Source organism: Suncus etruscus, chromosome 12, assembly GCF_024139225.1.
Source record: "Suncus etruscus isolate mSunEtr1 chromosome 12, mSunEtr1.pri.cur, whole genome shotgun sequence".
NCBI lineage: Eukaryota > Metazoa > Chordata > Mammalia > Eulipotyphla > Soricidae > Suncus > Suncus etruscus.
The window spans coordinates 64,152,142-64,173,608 of NC_064859.1; the positions used below are offsets into that span (position 1 = coordinate 64,152,142).

A 21,467-nucleotide genomic window follows, 5' to 3' on the forward strand; every position below is an offset into this window, starting at 1 on the left:
CAGAGCACCCAGAGATCTCCCTGGCAGTGAGGGGGATACTAACAGTGAAATGAAAAGGACATGTCCCCAAACTACAAAACAAACCATGGTAAAGCAGCACAGAAGCCCACTACAGGTAGCTGGCGAAGACTGTAATCCTGAGAACTCAATCAATAAGAGTCACCTAATAATCTCTCTGAAAAGGACTTCCAAGTGAAAATGATTAGGATGTTTAACAAACTCAGAGAACAATGGAACAGACCAACAATAAAACAAAAGAGGATATGAGAGCAGAAATTAAAAAAAAACTACAAACAAAAATGTCAGAACTGGGGGCCAGAGCTATAACACAGCAGTAGAGCCTTTGCCTTGCAGGCAGCTGACCCAGGACAGACTAGGTTCAATCCCCAGCATCCCACATGGTCCCCCAAGCCAAGAGCGCATAGCCAGGAGTAACCCTTGAGCGTCACCAGTGTGGCCCAAAAACCAAAAAAAAAAAGTCAGAACTGAAAAACTTGGTGGCAAAATGAAAAACTCACTGGAAAGCCTCACCAGCAGCAAAGTAAAAGCTGCTGAGGACAGAAACAGTGAACTCAAAAATGAAGGGTAGGAGTGATAGTGCAGCGGTAGGGCATTTGCCTTACACGCAGCTGATCCTGGACAGGCCTCAGTTTGATCCCTGGAGGGCCCCCAAACCAGAAGCAATTTCTGAGAGCATAGCCAGGAGTAACCCCTGAGCGTCACAGGGTGTGACCCAAAAACCAAAAAAAAAAAAAAATGAAGGGCACCTATAGATAACAAATGATGGAAAAAGCCTCAAAATAAACCAATAGCTGACAAGAGAACTTTGGGATAAATTCAAGAGAAATAACTTAAGAATCATGGGGTCCTAGAGGGTCAGGAAGGCAATCCTGATAAAGAAGCAACAGTCAAAGATCATTGCTAAGAAATCCCTAGAGCTTGCGAGTGCATAGATCCCACACTACGGAATCCTTAAAGGTATCATCTAAGAGAGATCCAAATAAAAACGCTCCAAGACACATCCTGATCAAATGATGAAAACAGGATATAGAATACTGAATATAGAGTACATACAAAGACTTGTCCTAAAGATTTTCAGCAGATTTACCAAATGATAACTTCTGAACCCTAAGCCAATGATGGGATATAGTAAATTAAAAGAAGAAAAGAAATAGGGGCCGGAGAGATAGCACAGCGGCGTTTGCCATGCAAGCAGCCGATCCTGCACCTAAGGTAGTTGGTTCGAATCCCAGCGTCCCATATGTCCCCCGTGCCTTCCAGGAGCTATTTCTGAGCAGATAGTCAGGAGTAACCCCTGAGCGCCACTGGGTGAGGCCCAAAAACCAAAAAAAAAAAAAGAAAAGAAAAGAAAAGAAATGAATAGCTCACCAAGATTACTTTACCCAGCCCAATTCTCATTCAAATTTGAAGGAAAGATATACAACTTCATAGATAAGCAACAGCTCAAGAGTTTCATAGATTCAAAATCACCTTTATAAAAACTCAAGGAGTTATTCTCTTAGAAGACAGGAAAAATCTCACACATATGCTAAACTCCTACAGAAATATGGCACAAAAACCATGATAATAATATCTGTCAATATTAATGGACACCAATTAAAAGAGAGTGGCAGGACTGATTGGAAATTGAACCTACTATTCTTCTGCCTGCAAGAAACACACTCAAGTAGTCAGAACAAACACAGGCTCCTGAAAGATTGGAAGACAATTATTCAAGCAAACATATCCTCAAAAAGGCCAAGATGGCCATATCAGTAACAGTGGACATAAACTTCAGATTCAAAAGGGTTATGAGATAAGGAAGATTATTTCTTAATGAACAAGAAATATTTACATTAGAAAGAACTCATACTTTTAAATATATATACACCTTAAAACTGCTAATAAACTTGAGGCCACTAATAGCAACACAATAGTAGTAGAAGGTTTGAATATACCATTCTGTTACCTCTCACTAGATCAACTAGACTAAAGCTCAGTAATGAAATTTTTGCTGTGAAGGAAGAAATGGAAAAGGAAGGACTTCTGATCCCCAAAAGTCAAATATATATTCTTCTCAATACACTTGGGACTTTCTCCAAGATAGATGCTGGGACACAAAACATACTTCCATAAAGTCAAGAGGATAGAAACTATATCAAACTATCTTCTCAAAACATAATGCAAAGAAACAGAAGTTAATCACAAACAGAAATGGAAAATTAAACCCTGAAAGTTAAAGAGCTCCACCCACTGAGTGGGAGAAATTATTCACCCAATACTCATCAGATAAAGGGCTAATATCCAAAATTTACAAGGTACTGACAGAACTATACAAGAAAAAAAAACAACTAACCCCATCAAAAAATGGGGAGAAGAAATGAACAGACACTTTGAAAAAGAAAGGCAAATGGCCAAAAGACACATGAAAAGATGTTCAACATCACTAATCGTCAGGGAGATGCAAATCAAAACTACTATGAGGTACCACCTCACGCCACTGAGATTGGCACACATCACAAAAAAGGAAAACAAGCAGTGCTGGCGGGGATGTGGAGAGAAAGGAACTCTTTTTCACTGCTGGTGGGAATGCCGTCTAGTACAACCTTTATGGAAAGCGATATGGAGATTCCTTCACAAACTGGAAATTGAGCTTCCATAGGATCCAGCTATACCACTCCTAGGAATATACCCAAGGAACACAAAAATACAATACAAAAATCCATTCCTTACTCCTATATTCATTGCAGCTCTATTTACAATAGCCAGACTCTGGAAACAACCAAGATGCCCTACAACAGATGAGTGGCTGAAGAAACTGTGGTACATATATACAATGGAATACTATGCAGCAATCAGGAGAGATGAAGTCATGAAATTTTCCTATACATGGATATACATGGAATCTATTATGCTGAGTGAAGTAAGTCAGAGGGAGAGAGAAAGACGCAGAATGGTTTCACTCATCTATGGGCTTTAAGAAAAATGAAGGGGGCTGGAGAGATAGCATGGAGGTAAGGCGTTTGCCTTTCATGCAAGAGGTCATCGGTTCGAATCCCAGCGTCCCATATGGTCCCCCGTGCCTGCCAGGAGCAATTTCTGAGCATGGAGCCAGGAGTAACCCCTGAGCACTGCCGGGTGTGACCCAAAAACCACAAAAAAAAAAAAAAAAAAAAAAAAAAAATGAAGGACATTTTTAACAGTATCTCAGAGACAAGAGAGATGAGGGCTGGTAGGTGCAGCTCGGGACATGCAGCTCATCACATAGAATGATGAGTGCAGTTGCAGAGATGACTACACTGAAAACTATCATAACAATGTGAATGAATGAGGGAAGTAGAAAGCCTGTCTCGAGTACAGGTGTAGGGGGGTGGGGAGGAGGGAGATCTGGGAAATTGGTGGTGGGAATGTTGCACCGGTGAAGGGGGGTGCTCTTTACATGACTGTAATCATACAACTATAATCATGTCTGTAATCACGGTGTTTAAATAAAGATAAATTAAAAAAAAAAAAAGAAAGAAAGTTAAAGAGCTCACTAATGAATGAGTGAGTCAAAGAGGAATCAAAAGATTTCTGGAAACAAATGAAAATGCAGACACCACCTACAGGAATTTGTGGGATACTACAAAAGCATTATTAAGAAGAAAGTTAAAGTTCATAGTTATGCAAGCATTCATTAGGAAGGAAGACCCGGGCCCGGAGAGATAGCACAGCGGTGTTTGCCTTGCAAGCAGCCGATCCAGGACCAAAGGTGGTTGGTTCGAATCCCGGTGTCCCATATGGTCCCCCGTGCCTGCCAGGAGCTATTTCTGAGCAGAAAGCCAGGAATAACCCCTGAGCACTGCCGGGTGTGGCCCAAAAACCAAAAAAAAAAAAAAAAGGAAGGAAGACCCACATAAATAATTGAGGACACAGCTAAAGAAATTGAAAAATAACCAGCAGAAGAAGCCCAAAGAAGGCAGGAGGAAGAAATAATAAAACATAGAACAGAAATTATTGAACTGGAATATTAAAACAATCTAAAATATCAATGAAACTAAGAGCTAGTTCTCTAAAAAAAAAATAAACAAGATCAATAAACTATTAGCAAGACTCACAAAAACAAAGTGTGAGAGGGCCGGAGAGATAGCACAGTGGTAGGGTGTTTGCCTGGCACGTGGCCATCCTGGGATGGATTTGGTTTTATCTCCGGCATCCCATATGGTCCCTGAGCCTGCCAGGAGTGATTTCTGAGCATAGAGCCACCAGGAGTAACCTGAGTGCTGCTGGGTGTGGCCCAAAAACCAAAAAAAAAAAAAAAAAAAGTGTGAGAGAATCCTAATGAACCAAATCAGAAATGAAAGGATGGATGTCACAACAGATACCACAAAAGTTCAAAGGATCATCAGAGACAACTTTGAGAATCTGTATACCATGAAACAAGAGACCTAGAAACATTTTTGAAGGAATAGAAATGGTAATCAAAAGCCTACCCAAAATCAAAAGCCCAGACTCAATGAATTCACTAGTGTTTTCAAATTTTTAAAGAAGACCTATTGTTCATTCAAGTATACTACCCTTTTATTCTTCAAAGAAACAAGTATAAACAAGCATGCGTTCCTGAGCTTAAAGACCTTTGGGGTAAACTCCAGCTTATCATCTGTGTTTATAAATAAAGTTTTGTTGGAAAACAGCTATGTCCATTTAATTATGTATTACTGATGACTGTTTTTGTACTCTTTGAACAACTGTACCAGAGACCATGGTGGATCTCAAAGCTAAAATAACTCAAATGTAAGAAATGTTTCCCAACTCCCCGCTTATTCCATCTTCTCTCACTGATCTTTCTAGTGGATACCACATATCTGACTAAGGTTTTCTGAATAACTGAAAGAATGAATCCCTTTCTCTGGATTTTCCCCCACCCCCACTCAAATCATGGAACAATAAGTAAGCTTTTGCTAGAATTTATTATAAGACAACAGATGCTAGTCCCCTTCATAAGAAATGTTTTGATACTTGTAGTTTATAAAATGTAAAATCTGGGGAACCCTTTAAAAGCCCATTACTGTCTTTCAAAATAAATTTAGAAAGACATTTCATCAAATCAGTGACATTTACCTTCACCAATGATTTGACCTCTGTTCAAATCCTTTCTTCTCTTTTTCTTAGTTCTTTTGCCTCTTCCTTTTCTTGCTCCAGCACCAGTCTCAGCCAAAGCACCTTTCCATAGCTCATCTGCTGTCACTGTAATGAAAATTGTTTCTTTTTATAATTTGATCCAAAATCCTCCAACTGCACAACAAAGAAAAGGTCAGCTTGACTTTTATCATTAAAACAATGAAAGTATAATTACATTATTTTTTTCATTTATTCAATGACTCACTACATTTGGAAAGCTCAGAGATTCTATTACTTTAAAATGACTTGGTTTTCTCCCATCCCCAGACATTTTATCAAGTATCTTATAGATCTCTTCCCCCCTCCTGCCTCATATAATCACTGAGATCATGAATAGCTATTCATCCTAAATATATGTCTCTTAGTTAAAAAAAAAAAAAATATATATATATATATATATATATATATATAGAGAGAGAGAGAGAGAGAGAGAGAGAGAGAGAGAGAGAGAGAGAGAGAGAGAGAGAGAACACTTCAATGTATGCCCATAAATCCTAACTGGGTAGTTTCCTTCTTTTTCTATAAATAGTCTAAGCATCTGTATCCTTCAAAATGAATGCCCAAATTCACCCTTAGTTCTAATGAAAGTCTAAGCAAGTCTTTCCAATGGAGGAAAGAACAAGTATGTAGAGACCTAACAGAATATATTTAAAATGTGTGTGTTGTATAGTTCTTTAATCTTCATTTTATTTTGTCTTACTCATAAGATCCCAATAATGCTGCTAATCTAGTTCCATTTGTGAATTTCTAGGCCCTCAAATATTTTTCTATCATATATTTGAATTAGCAATATTCCTTTCATACCTACAGGATAGATTCTTGACATTTGACCACTACTAAATTACCCTGCTATAATTTAATTACATCATTTGTTAGATTTAAATGCTGTCTTCCCCAGACTTTTACCTTTTCTCCAAATTACAAACAGAATTTATAATCCCTTATTCTGTTCCATTAGCTATTTATTTAGAGCCATACAAATGATATATTAGTGAAAATTCTAAAATTGGGCCAGAGAAAGTAAAGAAGAAAAGGCATGGCCTTGTATGTAAATCATTCCTAGTACCACATATAATCTTCTGAGCATCATCGGGGATACTCCTGAGCACAGATCCAGAAATGCCCCTGACCACTGGTAGTAGGCTTCCCATACAAACATAAGCATTCTAAGCTATGTAGAAGCACAAGCCTAACAAATATATTCCAGAAAATACTCAAGTATCTTCATTCTCCACTTATGAACCTTTAGTAAAGTGGTCAAATCCAGGTTTTTTTTGTTTTTGTTTTGTTTGTTTTTTTTCTTTTTGGTTTTTGGGCCACACCCGTTTGGCACTCAGGGGTTACTCCTGGCTATGTGCTCAGAAATAGCCCCTGGCTTGGGGGGACCATATGGGACGCCGGGGGATCGAACCGCGGTCCTTCCTTGGCTAGCGCTTGCAAGGCAGACACTTTACCTCCAGCACCACCTACCCGGCCCCAAATCCAGGTTTTTAGTTGTTGGGTTTTGAGTTTGTGTGCGTGTGTGTGTGTGTGTTTTGTTTTCATTTTGTTTTGGTATTGGGTCACACCCAATGATACTCAGGGCTTGCTACTGGCTCTGTGCTTACAGATCATTTTTGGCAGAACTTGGGGGACCATATGTGGTACCAGGTATTGAATCAAGTTTGGCTGCATGCAAGTCAAGTACCTTAACCCCTATACTCTTTCTCGCAAAGATTTTAATCTGAAAAATGTAGACTTATAAAGAATAAATAATATTGTTACTTTTAGATCAAATGATATTCTTTTTATTTATGTAAGTTTATGTTTGTTTCGGACAAAATTTAAATTACGCCATAATGTATTAAGCAGCAGAATTTCATATTATTATAAACTTTATTTTATATTCTTTTTTTTTTTATTGTATCAGTGACCGGGCTATAGAGGCTGCTGAGAAAAAAACAGCCCCCATGCATAAATCATAGAATTGCTTTGGCCCCTTTTACCCACTAGAAAGCTGCACATGAACAACAGCATCCAGTAACCACAGGGCAACTTTTTTTTTTTTTTTTTTTTTTGGTTTTTGGGTCACACCCGGCAGCGCTCAGGGGTTACTCCTGGCTCTACACTCAGAAATCGATCCTGGCAGACTCGGGGGACCATATGGGGTGCCGGGATTCCAACCACCATCCTTCTGCATGCAAGGCAAATGCCTTACCTCCATGCTATCTCTCCAGCCCCTATTTCATATTCTTAAATATCTCCACGAACACAATTTTCGATGACTACAAACTGAATTAAGTGGTTTTAATCTGACTTTACTATTTAACTTTAAAACTTCCTGTGTTTAAAAGTTTCTAGTGGCTCCTGGGCACTTAGTACCACTGAGTGTGGCCCAAAGTAAAAAACCAAGTTTAAAAAAAAACTTGCTGACCTAAGAGTCTAATTAAGCTGAAATGTTATTTGAAATAGATTTGCTAATTTCAATTCCTTCCGTCATTTTCTGGAGAGGCACAGATGGGTTAATAGATATCTATTAACTATATTAATAAAGTTGACGTCTTCGATAAATGAGCAAATACACACACAATCCATCACCTAATTTGATACATGAGCTATTTCTCTTTAAATCATGCTAGGAAACACTGCTTGCTAAGTTGAGTCAAAGGCATTTAAGCGATTGTTTGACAGAGCTTGATTTTATAAATAGACTATTAAATATTCTTAGAAAAATTTTAAGAATTATTTTTAAAGTTTTTTTTAATTTCTTGGACATTTAAGAAATCAAAAACAATTTCCTCCTGAAACAGGAAAAACTAGACCCATGCTAGACTGAACGAAGTTCACCTCACAGGGGTCAATCTCAGTTATGATTTGGGAATAATTAACTCATTAGAATGGAGAGTCCTACCATTGAGGAAGTGAATAGGTTAATATGAGGAACAGTGCTCTTAGAGGGCAGGGGGGTAACCCTAACACAGGAAAAGATACAGAATTAAGTCTTTAAGGACAGGAGAAAAGACCTGAAAATAAAATTTAAAAATCCCGAAAGCTTGTAAATCTGATATATAACCTACAAGTACAAAGTCAGCTCTTTGAAAATAACCAAGACTGAGATCACAAGGGTTACTTTTCTTGGCACCAAAATCTGTATATAATACTAAGCCTATGTTTCTTGCAATTCTCTTACCACTGCACCCTCTTTTCCAGCAAGCCCCCTTGTTAGGAGACTTCCAAATTAAAGAGAACTATATCTATATAATGAAACACTCTACAGTTGTTAAGACTGCACTGGAGAAGTGAGTCACCAACATAAAAAAATATTAAAAAAAAAAAAAAAAAACCAAAGCAGTGATGCAAGCAATAGGGCGTTTGCCTTGCATGTGGCTAATCCAGGACGGATCTTGGTTCGATTCCTAGAGTTCTATATGGTCCCCCAAGCCAGAAGCGATTTCTGAGTGCATAGCCAGGAGTAACCCATGAGCATCCCTGGGTGTGACCGAAAAACCAAAAAAAAAGTGCAATATTTTTGATCATTATTGATCAAAATAGACAACTGGTCTCCTCTCAAACTTCTCTTATCTTAAAACCTCATTTAATAATAATTCTAATTAGTATTGTATAATTTTAATTTCTATATAATCCTAACTTCTCTTTAAAAAATTTTATTGAATCACCAACAATTACAAATTACAAAGTCACACACAAAAAAATTGCAAAGTCACAAGGGGCCGGAGAGATAACATGGAGGTAAGGCGTTTGCCTTTCATGCAGAAGGTCGGTAGTTCAAATCCCGGCATCCCATATGGTCCCCCAAGCCTGCCAGGAGTGATTTCTGAGCGTAGAGCCAGGAGTAACCCCTGAGCACTGCCGGGTGTGAACCAAACACCAAAAAAAAAAAAATTACAAAGTCACAAAGTTATTCAATTCTAATTTCTTTTAATTTGACTAGTGATGAGGTGTGAATTCAATCCTTATTTATTGCCAGACAAGCTATTTCTGTTCAAATTGGACTCTTTCAAACACTACCACAAACAAGAATAATGCTGGCCAAACATCTATTTAAGATTAATATTTCCTATTAGATGTCCTACTCTTTAATTAAAAACACAACTAAAGGGGCCGGGCGGTGGCGCCTTGCCTGCGCTGGCCTTGGATGGACCGCGGTTCGATCCCCCGGTGTCCCATATGGTCCCCCAAGCCAGGAGCAACTTCTGAGCACATAGCCAGGAGTAACCCCTGAGCGTTACTGGGTGTGGCCCAAAAACCAAAAAAAAAACACAACTAAAGGGCCGAAGAGATAGCATGGAGGTAAGTCGTTTGCCTTTCATGCAGAAGGTCATCAGTTCAAATCCCGGCGTCCCATATGGTCCCCCGTGCCTGCCAGGAGCAATTTCTGAGCATGGAGCCAGGAGTAAGCCCTGAGCACGGCCGGATGTGACCCAAAAACCACAAAAAAAAAAAAAAAAAAAAACACAACTGAAAACAGATTTGAACAGATGTCTGAGAATCTCTTCAGTAGATTTGAGTAGTAACTCTTTCACTCTTTTTTTTTTTTTTTTTTTTGGTTTTTGGGCCACACCCAGCGATGCTCAGGGGTTACTCCTGGCTGTCTGCTCAGAAATACCTCCTGGCAGGCACGGGGGACCATATGGGACACCAGGATTCGAACCAACCACCTTTGGTCCTGGATCGGCTGCTTGCAAGGCAAACGCCGCTGTGCTATCTCTCCGGGCCCAACTCTTTCGCTCTTAAATGCCCAAACTGAGGGGATGAAAGTAAACCAGTAATACCTAAGGAAGTATAGCTAATAACATGTGAGATACTTTTACCATATACTAATTATTGAAGTATGAATATAGTTAAAGAAGAAAAAACAAGTTTCAAAAAGCACCTCTTATAAACTTGTGTAATTAACAGGAGGCTTATAGGCATCATACATACATTTGGTGAAGAAACTATAGGATCTATGCTGCTGGCCCATCAAGTTTCTAGAAGAAGTAATACAGCACTGAGTCTGCAGTGCTCGGGTGACGCATGAGAGAAGGTGGTTGCCTCTAGTACCTGATGATGACAAAAGTCCTGTAGGCAGATAGAAGAAAACTCAAGTTATATATTTTATTGTTGTAGGATATACTAAATAACACCAACAATTCCATCATTAGACCAGTGCGTCTCAATTATTTTCTGTCATGCCCCCCTAGGAAGAAGAAAACATTTTTCACGCCCCCCACGCAACTGTAAATAGTATCTTTATTAAAAAAAAAGCTTTAACCTGCAAAACAAAAATATCTAAAATTGGGGCCGGAAAGATAGCATGGAGGTAAGGCATTTGCCTTTCATGCAGGAGGTCATCGGTTCGAATCCCGGCATCCCATATGGTCCCCTGTGCCTGCCAGGAGCAATTTCTGAGCCTGGAGTCAGGAATAACCCCTGAGCACTGCCAGGTGTGACCCAAAAACCACAAAAAAAAAAAAAATATCTAAAATAATTTGAGCTGACTTTTTTTAATCAGAGGTGATGTCTGGATTAATGGCTACAATGAGCACGTTTTGCAATGCAGTTTTTCAAAGCGGAGTTTGAAGTAGGACATAGCAACTCTCAGCTCCAGAGACATAGAGACATAAACACAGGACTTAGCTTGCTATGACAGTGTTTGCTGAGGTCAAACGCAACCCCCTTTACAGAGCCTCGCGCCCCCCCTTGGGGGGCACGCCCCACTATTTGAGAACCACTGCATTAGACAAAGTCACTAAAATGTTGAACTTTGGGGGGGCTTGAGAGGAGGACCCACACCCAGCAGTGCTTAGGGTTTACTCTTGTCTCTTATGCTCAAGGATCAATCACTTCAGGTGGTACTAAGGGGACCAAGTTGGATAGCAGGAATCAAGTCCAGGTCTGCTATGTACAAGGCAAGGACCCTGTCCACTGTACTCTCTCTAGTTCCTGGATGCAACTGTCTGAAGAAAGCAGCACATCTGTCCCCACCAAGGCTGCCGTAAGGTATATGTGACTTCTACTCTCTGGGAAAACCCAGAAATCATAGTGGGTGTCTCTGGGAAAGAAAACTGACATATATAACTTAGTGCATGAAAGATTTGATTTTCTACATTTTGGATTTTTGTTTTTGTTTTTTTGGGCCACATCCGGTGATGCTCAGGGGTTAATCCTCGCTATGCACTCAGAAATCGCTCCTGGCTTGGGGTACCATATGGGACACCAGGAGATCAAAACATGGTCCGTCCTAGGCTAGCACCCACAAGGCAGATGCTTTAATGCTCCATGCCATTGCTCCAGTCCCTACATTTTGAATTTTTTTTTTTTTTTTTTTTTTGGTTTTTGGTTTTTGGGCCACACCCTGTGACGCTCAGGGGTTACTCCTGGCTATGCGCTCAGAAGTTGCTCCTGGCTTCTTGGGGGACCATATGGGACGCCGGGGGATCGAACCGTGGTCCGTCCTAGGGTAGCGCAGGCAAGGCAGGCACCTTACCTCCAGCGCCACCGCCCGGCCCTCATTTTGAAATTTTTAATCATATGCATCATCATTGTTTAAAAATGTTTTTAAGGGGCCGGGCGGTGGCGCTAAAGGTAAGGTGCCTGCTTTGCCTGTGCTAGCCTTGGACGGACCGCGGTTCGATCCCCTGGCATCCCATATGGTCCCCCAAGCCAGGAGTGACTTCTGAGTGCATAGCCAGGAGTAACCCCTGAGCGTCACCTGGTGTGGCCCAAAAACCAAAAAAAAAAAAAAAAAATGTTTTTAACACAGGGCCAGAGTGATAGCACAGCAGCAGGGTACTGAAAAATAAAGAATCTCCTATAGTAGCCAGAGGTCACTTCATCTATCTTTTCATGCACAAAATTGGAAACGGATCTCTAGAGGTGTCTGAATCACAAGACAAGTTAGCGAAAGAAATATCCACACCAATTCCAACGAAGACAAGGCTGGGGATGAAATCCAAGAGCAAGTAGGTGACTGGCACACATGTGCCCAGGTGACTCCCAAAGCTGCATGGAAGTGGAAGCTGACCGGGACACCAGAACAAGGTCCCTCTGCACCACTGTGCTACTTACTGAGTTACTCAATAAAAAAACTCTTTTGAGTCACACCCCGAAGCACACAGAGGTTACTCCTAGTTCTGTGCTCAGAAATCACCCCTGGCAGGTTCAGGAAACCAGGATGCCGGGAATTGAACCTGGGTCCATCCCAGGTCAGCTGGGTGCAAGGCAAATACCCTACCACTATGCTATGCTATCACTCGGGCCCCAAAAGAACATTTAAAATAATAACTTTCAGGCTCAATAATTTCACAACTCCAAAGGCCATTTTAAAATCCTTCTTTTGTTTTTTTTTTTGTTTTTTGGGTCACACCCGGCGGTGCTCAGGGGTTACTCCTGGCTGTCTGCTCAGAAATAGCTCCTGGCAGGCACGGGGGACCATATGGGACACCGGGATTCGAACCAACCACCTTTGGTCCTGCATCGGCTGCTTGCAAGGCAAACACCGCTGTGCTATCTCTCCGGGCCCTTTTTTTTGGTTTTTCAAGCCACATCCGTTTGATGCTCAGGGGTTACTCCTGGCTAAGCACCCAGAAATTGCCCCTGGCTTGGGGGGACCATATGGGACGCCGGGGGATCGAACTGTGGTCCTTCCTTGGCTAGCACTTGCAAGGCAGACACCTTACCTCTAGCGCCACCTCGCCGGCCCCTTAAAATCCTTTAAACCAGTTTAGCTTGTCTTTTAAACTCCCTGCTTTTGCACAGAAAAGCAACCATATGTGAATTTACTTTTGCAGATTGAGAATTCATATCTTTGGTATGTTTTTAATGTTTAGCAAGAAATTGACTTTCAAGGTCAGAAGTAAGCTCTGAGCTCTTTACTATCCAATTGCTATAATTTACCTTGCTTACAATGTTATTTGGGAGAGTGGGGCCCACACCCTGAAGTGCTCAAGACTTACTCTTGGCTCTGTGCTCAGGGATCAGTCCTGGTGGGGCTTGGGCTAGGTAGTGATGGGGATGGAACCTGGGGCGCCTATTCTTTGGCCCTGACAAAGTACTTCTGAAGCCCAGTTACTGGTTATTAGCTAACAAGAATTACTTAAATTTTTACTTGAATTATTTTGAATAATTATTTGAATGAATTTTGCTTTGATCCTTTGAATTTCTATGAATTTTGGACATAAGTACCCACACTGGGAAATAATCACTAAGGAGAAATCTAAGTCAAGAAAATCTCACAAGCCCAAGAGATAGTATAGCTGGTAGCGTGTTTGCCTTGCATGTGGCTGATATAGGTTCAGTTTGGGGTATCCTACATGTTTCCCCAAGCACACCAGGAGTAATTCCTGAGTGCAGAGCCAGGTGTAGCCCATGAGCATTGACAATGTGGCTACAAAATAAATCTCTGTGGAAAATTTCAGAGACCAAGTCTGCTCACAAAGGTCTCATTTCAATGTTTTTACTTTCACCAGGAAAAACTTTTTCTCATTTAAACTCTTCTATTAGATAAGTACCAAAGTATTTGAGATTCTGGAAAGTATTGTCATATTTATAACTAATCTAGTATGAAATTTAGAGAAATATGACAATTGATACAAATAAAATTAAGCAACTTATAAAGAAAAAAAGGAGGGTTCATGACTTATTCCTGGTACCACAGGGTTCCCCAGCACACTTGATGTCCTGGAGGATGCCCAGCATAGCTGGGAAAAATGTCAGTTGGGGCTCCAAGTTTACTAAGCACTCTTGGGGGGTCCTCCCCCTGCCCCCCCAAAAAAAAGAAAAACAAAACAGCAATTATTAAAACCAGAAAAAGAAAATGTAGGCAATAAATGTATTAATAGTGTACTTCCTTATCTGTGAATAATAAATACATAATAAAAACCTTAATAATCAAACACTGCCCAGATATTTGACCAAACCTTATTTTTCTATTATAGTGGGGAGAAAAGGAAGCAGTGGTATAAGCATAAATATTCAACTAACATAATGATGTTAACATAGAAAACAATATATGCATTAAGTCAAAAATATATATAGGGGCTAAAAGAATTGAAAGTACTGACAAGAGGGGCCGGTGAGGTGGCGCTAGAGGTAAGGTGTCTGCCTTGCAAGTGCTAGCCAAGGATCAGGACCGCGGTTCCATCCCCCCCACCCCCCACCCACCCCCACCCCGTCCCATATGGTCCCCCCAAGCCAGGGGCAATTTCTGAACGCTTAGCCAGAAGTAGCCCCTGAGCATCAAATGGGTATGGCCGAAAAAAACAACAACAATGTAAGACTATGTGTATATGCCTTTATATACCACATCTGAGCAAAAATAATTTGAAGCTATTATTATGAAAATAATGAAATAAAAGCTATCCCTCTATAAGAAAAAAACTGGAAAATATGATTTAATATATTCCCTCATAAAGTATGTTTTGTTAACTTGCTCTTTAAAAACCATTATATCACATTTAAAAAATAGTTAAAAAAGTGAATCTCACCATTGTTCAGAACAGGTTTCAATGCCAAAATAGAAGATGCTGGAAAGGTAGTTAGGCAAAACTTTCGGGACCATACACGACCTGCAAAAGTAAAATGGATTCAGTGTAATTTCTTCATACAAAAGAATATTTTTCACATCAAAGAAATAGTAACACCTAAAGTATAAAAGACCCAAGACAAGTAAAAAGTAAATGAGTCATTTCCAAGGTCCATTATCACTTGCCCAAGTAGAGGACACTATACGACATCTTCATTCACACCTCCAACAGTTGTCAAACCAGGGAACTGTCCACAACTTTGAATCTACAGTCAGCTGCATCCTCTTTCATGCTTTCCAGTCACTTCTCTGCTAGCTCAGGCTTTTTCAGGCCTCAGTTCCCTATCAGAGAAACTATGTCCAGAGTTCTCAAAGAAAATCCCCACCATTAAGGAAATCCCTTAATGGTCTGGTCAAGTCCCAGCTCTCATCACCGTCACCAAGCTTTTGGCTCCCAATTGAATATGATAAAAACTCAGCACATCTTCAAGAGCCTTTGGCATCAGTTTCATCTGGCACTATCTGCCCCAGCCCCTCCAAACTACAGCCATCTACTAATGCTGGGTTTGAAACATGTTCTGCTCCTTCACTCTTGTGTCTATGACACTTCCTGGATGGTCTGAAATGCTTCCCTTGGTGAGGCCTCCCAAAATCTCTATGTTCCTGCTGCACCTGCTCCCCTGCTCTCTCTAAAGACCCTATAGTGCTGGATACCACTTCACACAGTACAGAGCCCAGAACAAGCTGACAACTCCCATTGGCAACTAATGTTTAAAAAGGGGACCAATACCAACCAATGGGGAAAGAATAATCTTTTCAACATATGGGTCAAATGAATAGCCACACTCCAAGAACTGGAGCCCACATATCTTGTGTAAAATAGAAAAAAAGACACTGAAAAAAAGATTTTATACACCAGAAAGAGAAAAATCAGGTGGTGATTAAAACTCACAGAAAAAAAAAATTTTTTTGGGGTCAAATTCGTCATAATCTTGGATCTAGCTGTTATCTCTTAGATATGATGACCCTAAAAGCCATATCTAACCATGAATAAAATTATAACAAAATTATAATAAATTATAACAAAAAGATGAATTATACTTCATCACATTTTAAAACTCTTCCACAAGTAGCCAAGAGAATGGAAAGGTAATATACAGTATGGATGAAAATACCTGTAAATCTTATAGCAGATAACAGACATGTATCAAGACTAAATAAAGAACATTACAATCCAATTTTTAAGTCAGAAGATATAGAAAGTCATCTCTCCCAAGAATATAAATAGTGGGCCCGGAGAGATAGCACAGCGGTGTTTGCATTGCAAGCAGCCGATCCAGGACCAAAGGTGGTTGGTTCGAATCCCGGTGTCCCATATGGTCCCCCGTGCCTGCCAGGAGCTATTTCTGAGCAGACAGCCAGGAGTAACCCCTGAGCAATGCCGGGTGTGGCCCAAAAACCAAAAAAAAAAAAAAGAATATAAATAGTAAATAAATACAAGGTAAAGATGCTCATTAGGACCCGGAGAGATAGCACAGTGGCATTTGCCTTGCAAGCAACCGATCCAGGAACAAAGGTGCTCATTAGCCATCAGAGAAATGCAAATCAAAACCACAAACTTCATGCACAGTATAACTAATAATCAAAAAAAGTTGGGCCAGAGCCAGAGCACAGCAGGGAGGGTATTTGCCTTGCACAAAACCATCCTGTGTTTGATGCCCAGCATCCATATGATCTCCTGAGCACTACCAGGAAAGATTTCTGAGTGCAGAGCCAGAAGTAACCCCAGAATGCTGCCAGGTATAACCCCAAAACAAAAACAAAATAACAACATAAAAAGCAAGTGTTGGCATCAAGATAGGGGCAGAATGTGGATAGGGGCTGTAGCAATAGCACAATGGGAGAGGGTGTTTGCCTTGTACACAGCTGACCTGGTTCAATTTCCGGTATTCTATATGGTCTCCCAAGCCTACCAGGAGAAATTTCTGAGCATCACTAGGTGTACCTCCCCCCAAAGAATGTAAAATGGTGCTGCTATTTTCGAAAAAAAAGTTTAGCAGCTTCTCAAAAAAGTTAAATATGGAGGTTTGGCTGATCCAACAATTTCACTAAGTATACACACAAAAGAAATGAGAGAAACACACAGGCACAAAATATCGCACACATAGCTATAACAACATTAGCTAGCAGCTAAAAATTGGATACCACCCAAACGTTGTTAATTGATGAATGGATCTGTAAAAAGTGGTATACACATACAACAAGCTATCATTCAATCCTAAAGATAAAGTACTGATAAGGCATATGCTACCACATAAAAGAACCTTCAAAACCTTAAATGAAAGAAGCCAGTAACAGGGGCCGGGCGGTGGCGCTGGAGGTAAGGTGCCTGCCTTGCCTGCGCTAGCCTAGGACGGACCGCGGTTCGATCCCCCGGCATCCCATATGGTCCCCCAAGAAGCCAGGAGCAACTTCTGAGCGCATAGCCAGGAGTAACCCCTGAGCGTCACAGGGTGTGGCCCAAAAACCAAAAAAAAAAAAAAAAAAAAAAAAAAGAAAGAAGCCAGTAACAATAGATCACAATACATACAAATGCAATCATTTATGATTCCACTTATATTTAAGTTTCAGAATTTGCACACATAGGAAGTATATTCATGGGTGCGTAGGTTTAGGAGCAATAGGAGCTAAAAAAAACAAAAAAAAAAAAAACAAAAAAACAAAAAAAAAAAAAACCTCTTTGGGGGATGATGAACATTTTCCAAAAATGACAGTGGTGATGACTGCAAAGAATCCTATACACTGAGAAAACAACAATGAATTGTACGTGCTGAGAATGAACTACAGGGCATATGAATTTCAATAAAACTGTTACAAAAATGTCTCAATCTGTGTCATAATTCTTTCATCTACAGAATGGGAATATATGCATGTATTTATCTCATAAAGTATTGTGAAGAGGACGACAAATAGATGGAGAACAAGACGACAGAGAAAAAACATATAGCCCTTCATATCTATGAGATCTCATTGAAGATACACACACACACACACACACACACACACACACACACACCTCCTGAGAATCCAGCGGTTTGAGGAAAGGTATTATGAATGTTGGATTATACATCTGCAATAAAAACAGTTTGGAGAAAAGGCAAAGTCCATCATCATGAGGGGAGTCCTCCAAGAAAACTTTTTGTGGACTTTTACAAAACAGCCCTGGAGGCTGCAAACGACAGATGGTGGAAAGAGGGCAAACCCAGCAAGGTTACTAATATTAAATACACGGCCCCTTCCAAAGGCTCTGAGCAGGCCCCAAAGAAAAAGTACAGAGATCATAACTCGGAGACTAGCCTTTTCCTCTGTAGAGATGGCTACCTCGTGTCATCAATTCCTTGCCCCTCTTGGCCGATCACCAAGAACCAACTGGTTAGCCGAAAATGACCTTGAACGGTCTCCCCTCCACCCTCAAGTGCCCATCCATGGCTATGGGCCAGAGCCAAAGCACAGCAGGGAGGGCATTTGCCTTGCAATTATTAATTAAGGGGCATGCATCCTTTGGCTTCTTCAGGTCTGATGCAGCTTTTCATAATCTGTAGATGAAAGCCATAGGGGGCACAGTAACAAAAGGTCACACAGCCTCTTGCAGGACAACTAAAAGGTTCGGGACTTGCGCCTTCCTGTCACTTTCTACACGGACGTCTGCAACCCCGGGCCAGTTCCTCATACCCGCCACACTGAGAGCCCCTGAGACCCGCACCCAATGCTCACCCGCCTGGGCGCTGCACAGAGCGGAGACCCAGCTCGCAGCATGCCTAGTTGCCGCCATGCTGGGGTCCTACGAGCCACTTCGAGCGGGCAGCCCGCCGCGCTGCCTGACGCGACTGTTTCAGAATGAGCGCCAGACGTCGGTCGGAGGCTTCATTCCCAGAGCCAAAAGGCCGAAGCGCAGGTTGGACTGCGGAACTGGACATGTACAGACCTGGAAGAAGTAGAATGAGTCAGGCAAAATTATAGACAGCCCCCAGGGGGGGTCCTCGCGTTAGGACCTAAGGGTGGAGCTTGTCGAGGCTTGAATCCTATTGGTTGCCGCTGTACGTAACTCGCCGGAACTCTGCGTCGGATCTCCTAACTAGGAGTCGGAGCCTCCGAGCATCTCCTAAAGCGGCTCTGAAGACTTGGAACTGGAAGCCGTGCATGGAATAGACCATGTGTTTACTTCCAATTCCTCCCAAGCCCTGAAGCCCTTTGGTTTTGGTTTTATTTAGGCACGACTGTTATGTGCTTCAGAGAAAATTATGAAAAACTGCGTCAGATCTGAAGAATCAAAAGTGATGCTTGCCGCTTAAAATAATGCAAACCAGGGCCCGGAGAGATAGCACAGCGGCATTTGCCTTGCAAGCAGCCGATCCAGGACCAAAGGTGGTTGATTCGAATCCCGGTGTCCCATATAGTCCCCCGTGCCTGCCAGGAGCTATTTCTGAGCAGACAGCCAGGAGTAACCCCTGAGCACCGCCGGGTGTGGCCCAAAAAACAAAAACAAACAAAAAAATGCAAACCAGTGTCAAAAAAGAAAAGAAGTAAAATGCTTGTCTCAGAGGCAGGAGGGAGGGATTATCGGATGCAGTGGGGGCAGTGAAGGGGGGGTCTGGAGACTTTGGTGTCCGAAATTGCTCAGTGCTGAAGGGTGATATACATTCTATAACTGAAACTCAGTCACAAACAATTTTGTATCCACAGTGCCTAAATAAAGTAATTAAAATAAAATACATATTTTTTAATTTTATTGAAACCAATGTGATTGACACACAATCACAAAAGCAGAGCCAATCCGACCACTAGTGTCCACTTCTCTCCACCAGTGTTCCCCAAGTGTATCCCACACCATTCTTCCTGCCTTTCAGCATGCCAGTATAAGTATTAAGTTTAGACTGTTAAAGTTTGTGTCTCTTGATTCCATTGTTGTTGCCTTTGACTTGATTATTTAGTTCTGTCTTTTTTTGTTTTGTTTTTGTTTTTGGGCCACACCCGGGGGTGCTCAGGGGTTACTCCTGGCTGTCAGCTCAGAAATAGCTCCTGGCAGGCACAGGGGACCATATAGGACACCGGGATTCGAACCAACCACCTTTGGTCCTGGATCGGCTGCTTGCAAGGCAAATGCCCCTGTGCTATCTCTCTGGGCCCAGTTCTGTCTTTTTCTTTTTTTTTTTTTTTTTTGGTTTTTGGGCCACACCCAGCGGTGCTCAGGAGTTACTCCTGGCTGTCTGCTCAGAAATAGCTCCTGGCAGGCACGGGGGACCATATGGGACACCGGGATTCGAACCAACCACCTTTGGTCCTGGATGGGCTGCTTGCAAGGCAAACGCCACTGTGCTATCTCTCCGGGCCCTGTTCTGTCTTTTTCTAACACTACCAATGCACCTGAGACCGCTTGGCCTCTGGACCCCATCCTTTCATATTTGTGTATCTCCTCTTCCATTCAGTTTCTTTCCTTCTCACTGGGGCCAAGGGTGTTTGAGACAACTCCCCTGTAGACCATTGCATTGTTCCATGCAGTTTTTCTAAATACCACATAAAGGGCAGAGAAGAATGTGTTATTTGGATGGTGTCCCCACAGAGAAGCTCTCATTGGGAACATATTCATGGTCCATTTCATTATGGTCCCCCACAAAAGGCTTTCAGCAAAAGCAACAAAGACAAATGAACTTATTCTTTACTAATGGCTCTGAGAAATAAAAACTCAACAGGTTCATGTCTAGTAGTCACTAGGAATCCCATGTAGGGTATAATGACAAGGTCAGGATAAGGCTGAGGATTCCAGATCAGAAGGCAAAAACAATTGTACTGGCAATTCTGAACCTGAGTTCCATTTGAAAATCACCATAGCTACAGGATTTTCTAAATATGCCCATGGCTGCAAAGAGGAGATGACTCTCAGCCATTGCTTGACTGCTCTATGAAGGTACATATCATATATTCCTATGTCCTGATCAAAAAAAAAGGTGGATACCAACTTTAAGGGCATTCTGGGTTGCTTGATTCTGGATTTGTTGGAACTAGTCTTGTAACTATAGATCAAAGCTCATCCATGAACTGACTATCATAGTCACTTGAAGAAAGATTTAAAATAGGTCCTGGACCTCATCCTAGAAATTGATTCAGGATACAGGAAATGTGATGTAAGAAATCACTTTTTGAGGACTCCCCAGGTAAATTTTAGCAATGAAGACACTCACTGTATTAGCTTCACTACAAAACGGGTGTAAAAAGTATCATTAAAAAGCTGCTATAGGGGGCCGGGTAGGTGGCGCTGGAGGTAAGGTGTCTGCCTTGCAAGCGCTAGCCAAGGAAGGACCTCGGTTCGATCCCCCGGCGTCCCATATGGTCCCCCCAAGTCAGGGGCGATTTATGAGCACATAGCCAGGAGTAACCCCTGAGCGTCAAACGGGTGTGGCCCAAAAACCAAAAAAAAAAAAAGCTGCTATAGGCTACTGAGAAGCTGGAGTGAGTAACTAGCTGAGCTTTTTGAGGGCTGTCAGACATGATACCTGCCTTACCCATGTTTAGGGGTTTTTCAGGGGGGGAATGGCAGAGAAGGTAAATAAACTTGTGTTTTGTATGAATTCCACCCCTCTGAACCCTAGTGCCCACATCGACTTTTTAGAACTTTTTAAAAACAATGATAGGGGCCAGGAAGGTGGCGCTAAAGGTAAGGTGTCTGCCTTGCAAGTGCTAGCGTAGGACGGACCGTGGTTCACCCGGTGTCCCATATGGTCCCCCCAAGCCAGAGGTGATTTCT

At 41.6% G+C, this 21,467-nt stretch overlaps 1 protein-coding gene and 1 non-coding gene across 2 annotated transcripts in view; both read right to left on the reverse strand.

Moving 5' to 3' along the window:
• The window catches only part of MRPS5 (mitochondrial ribosomal protein S5), a 33,386-nt gene extending 14,588 nt beyond the window's left edge, over window positions 1–18,798 (reverse strand). The window contains exons 1-4 of the mRNA XM_049784408.1: window positions 18,440–18,798; window positions 14,628–14,708; window positions 10,084–10,221; window positions 5,101–5,226 (exon numbers count right to left, since the gene is read on the reverse strand). Of these exons, the coding sequence (XP_049640365.1) occupies window positions 5,101–5,226; window positions 10,084–10,221; window positions 14,628–14,708; window positions 18,440–18,497 (403 nt within the window). The 5' untranslated portion in view covers window positions 18,498–18,798. The remainder of the gene's footprint in view (window positions 1–5,100; window positions 5,227–10,083; window positions 10,222–14,627; window positions 14,709–18,439) is intronic.
• On the reverse strand, window positions 7,059–7,192 carry LOC126024929 (small nucleolar RNA SNORA84). Its single transcript, XR_007501004.1, has one exon. It is a non-coding gene; the product is annotated as a small nucleolar RNA SNORA84 (small nucleolar RNA).
• Window positions 18,799–21,467: the final 2,669 nt, after the last annotated feature.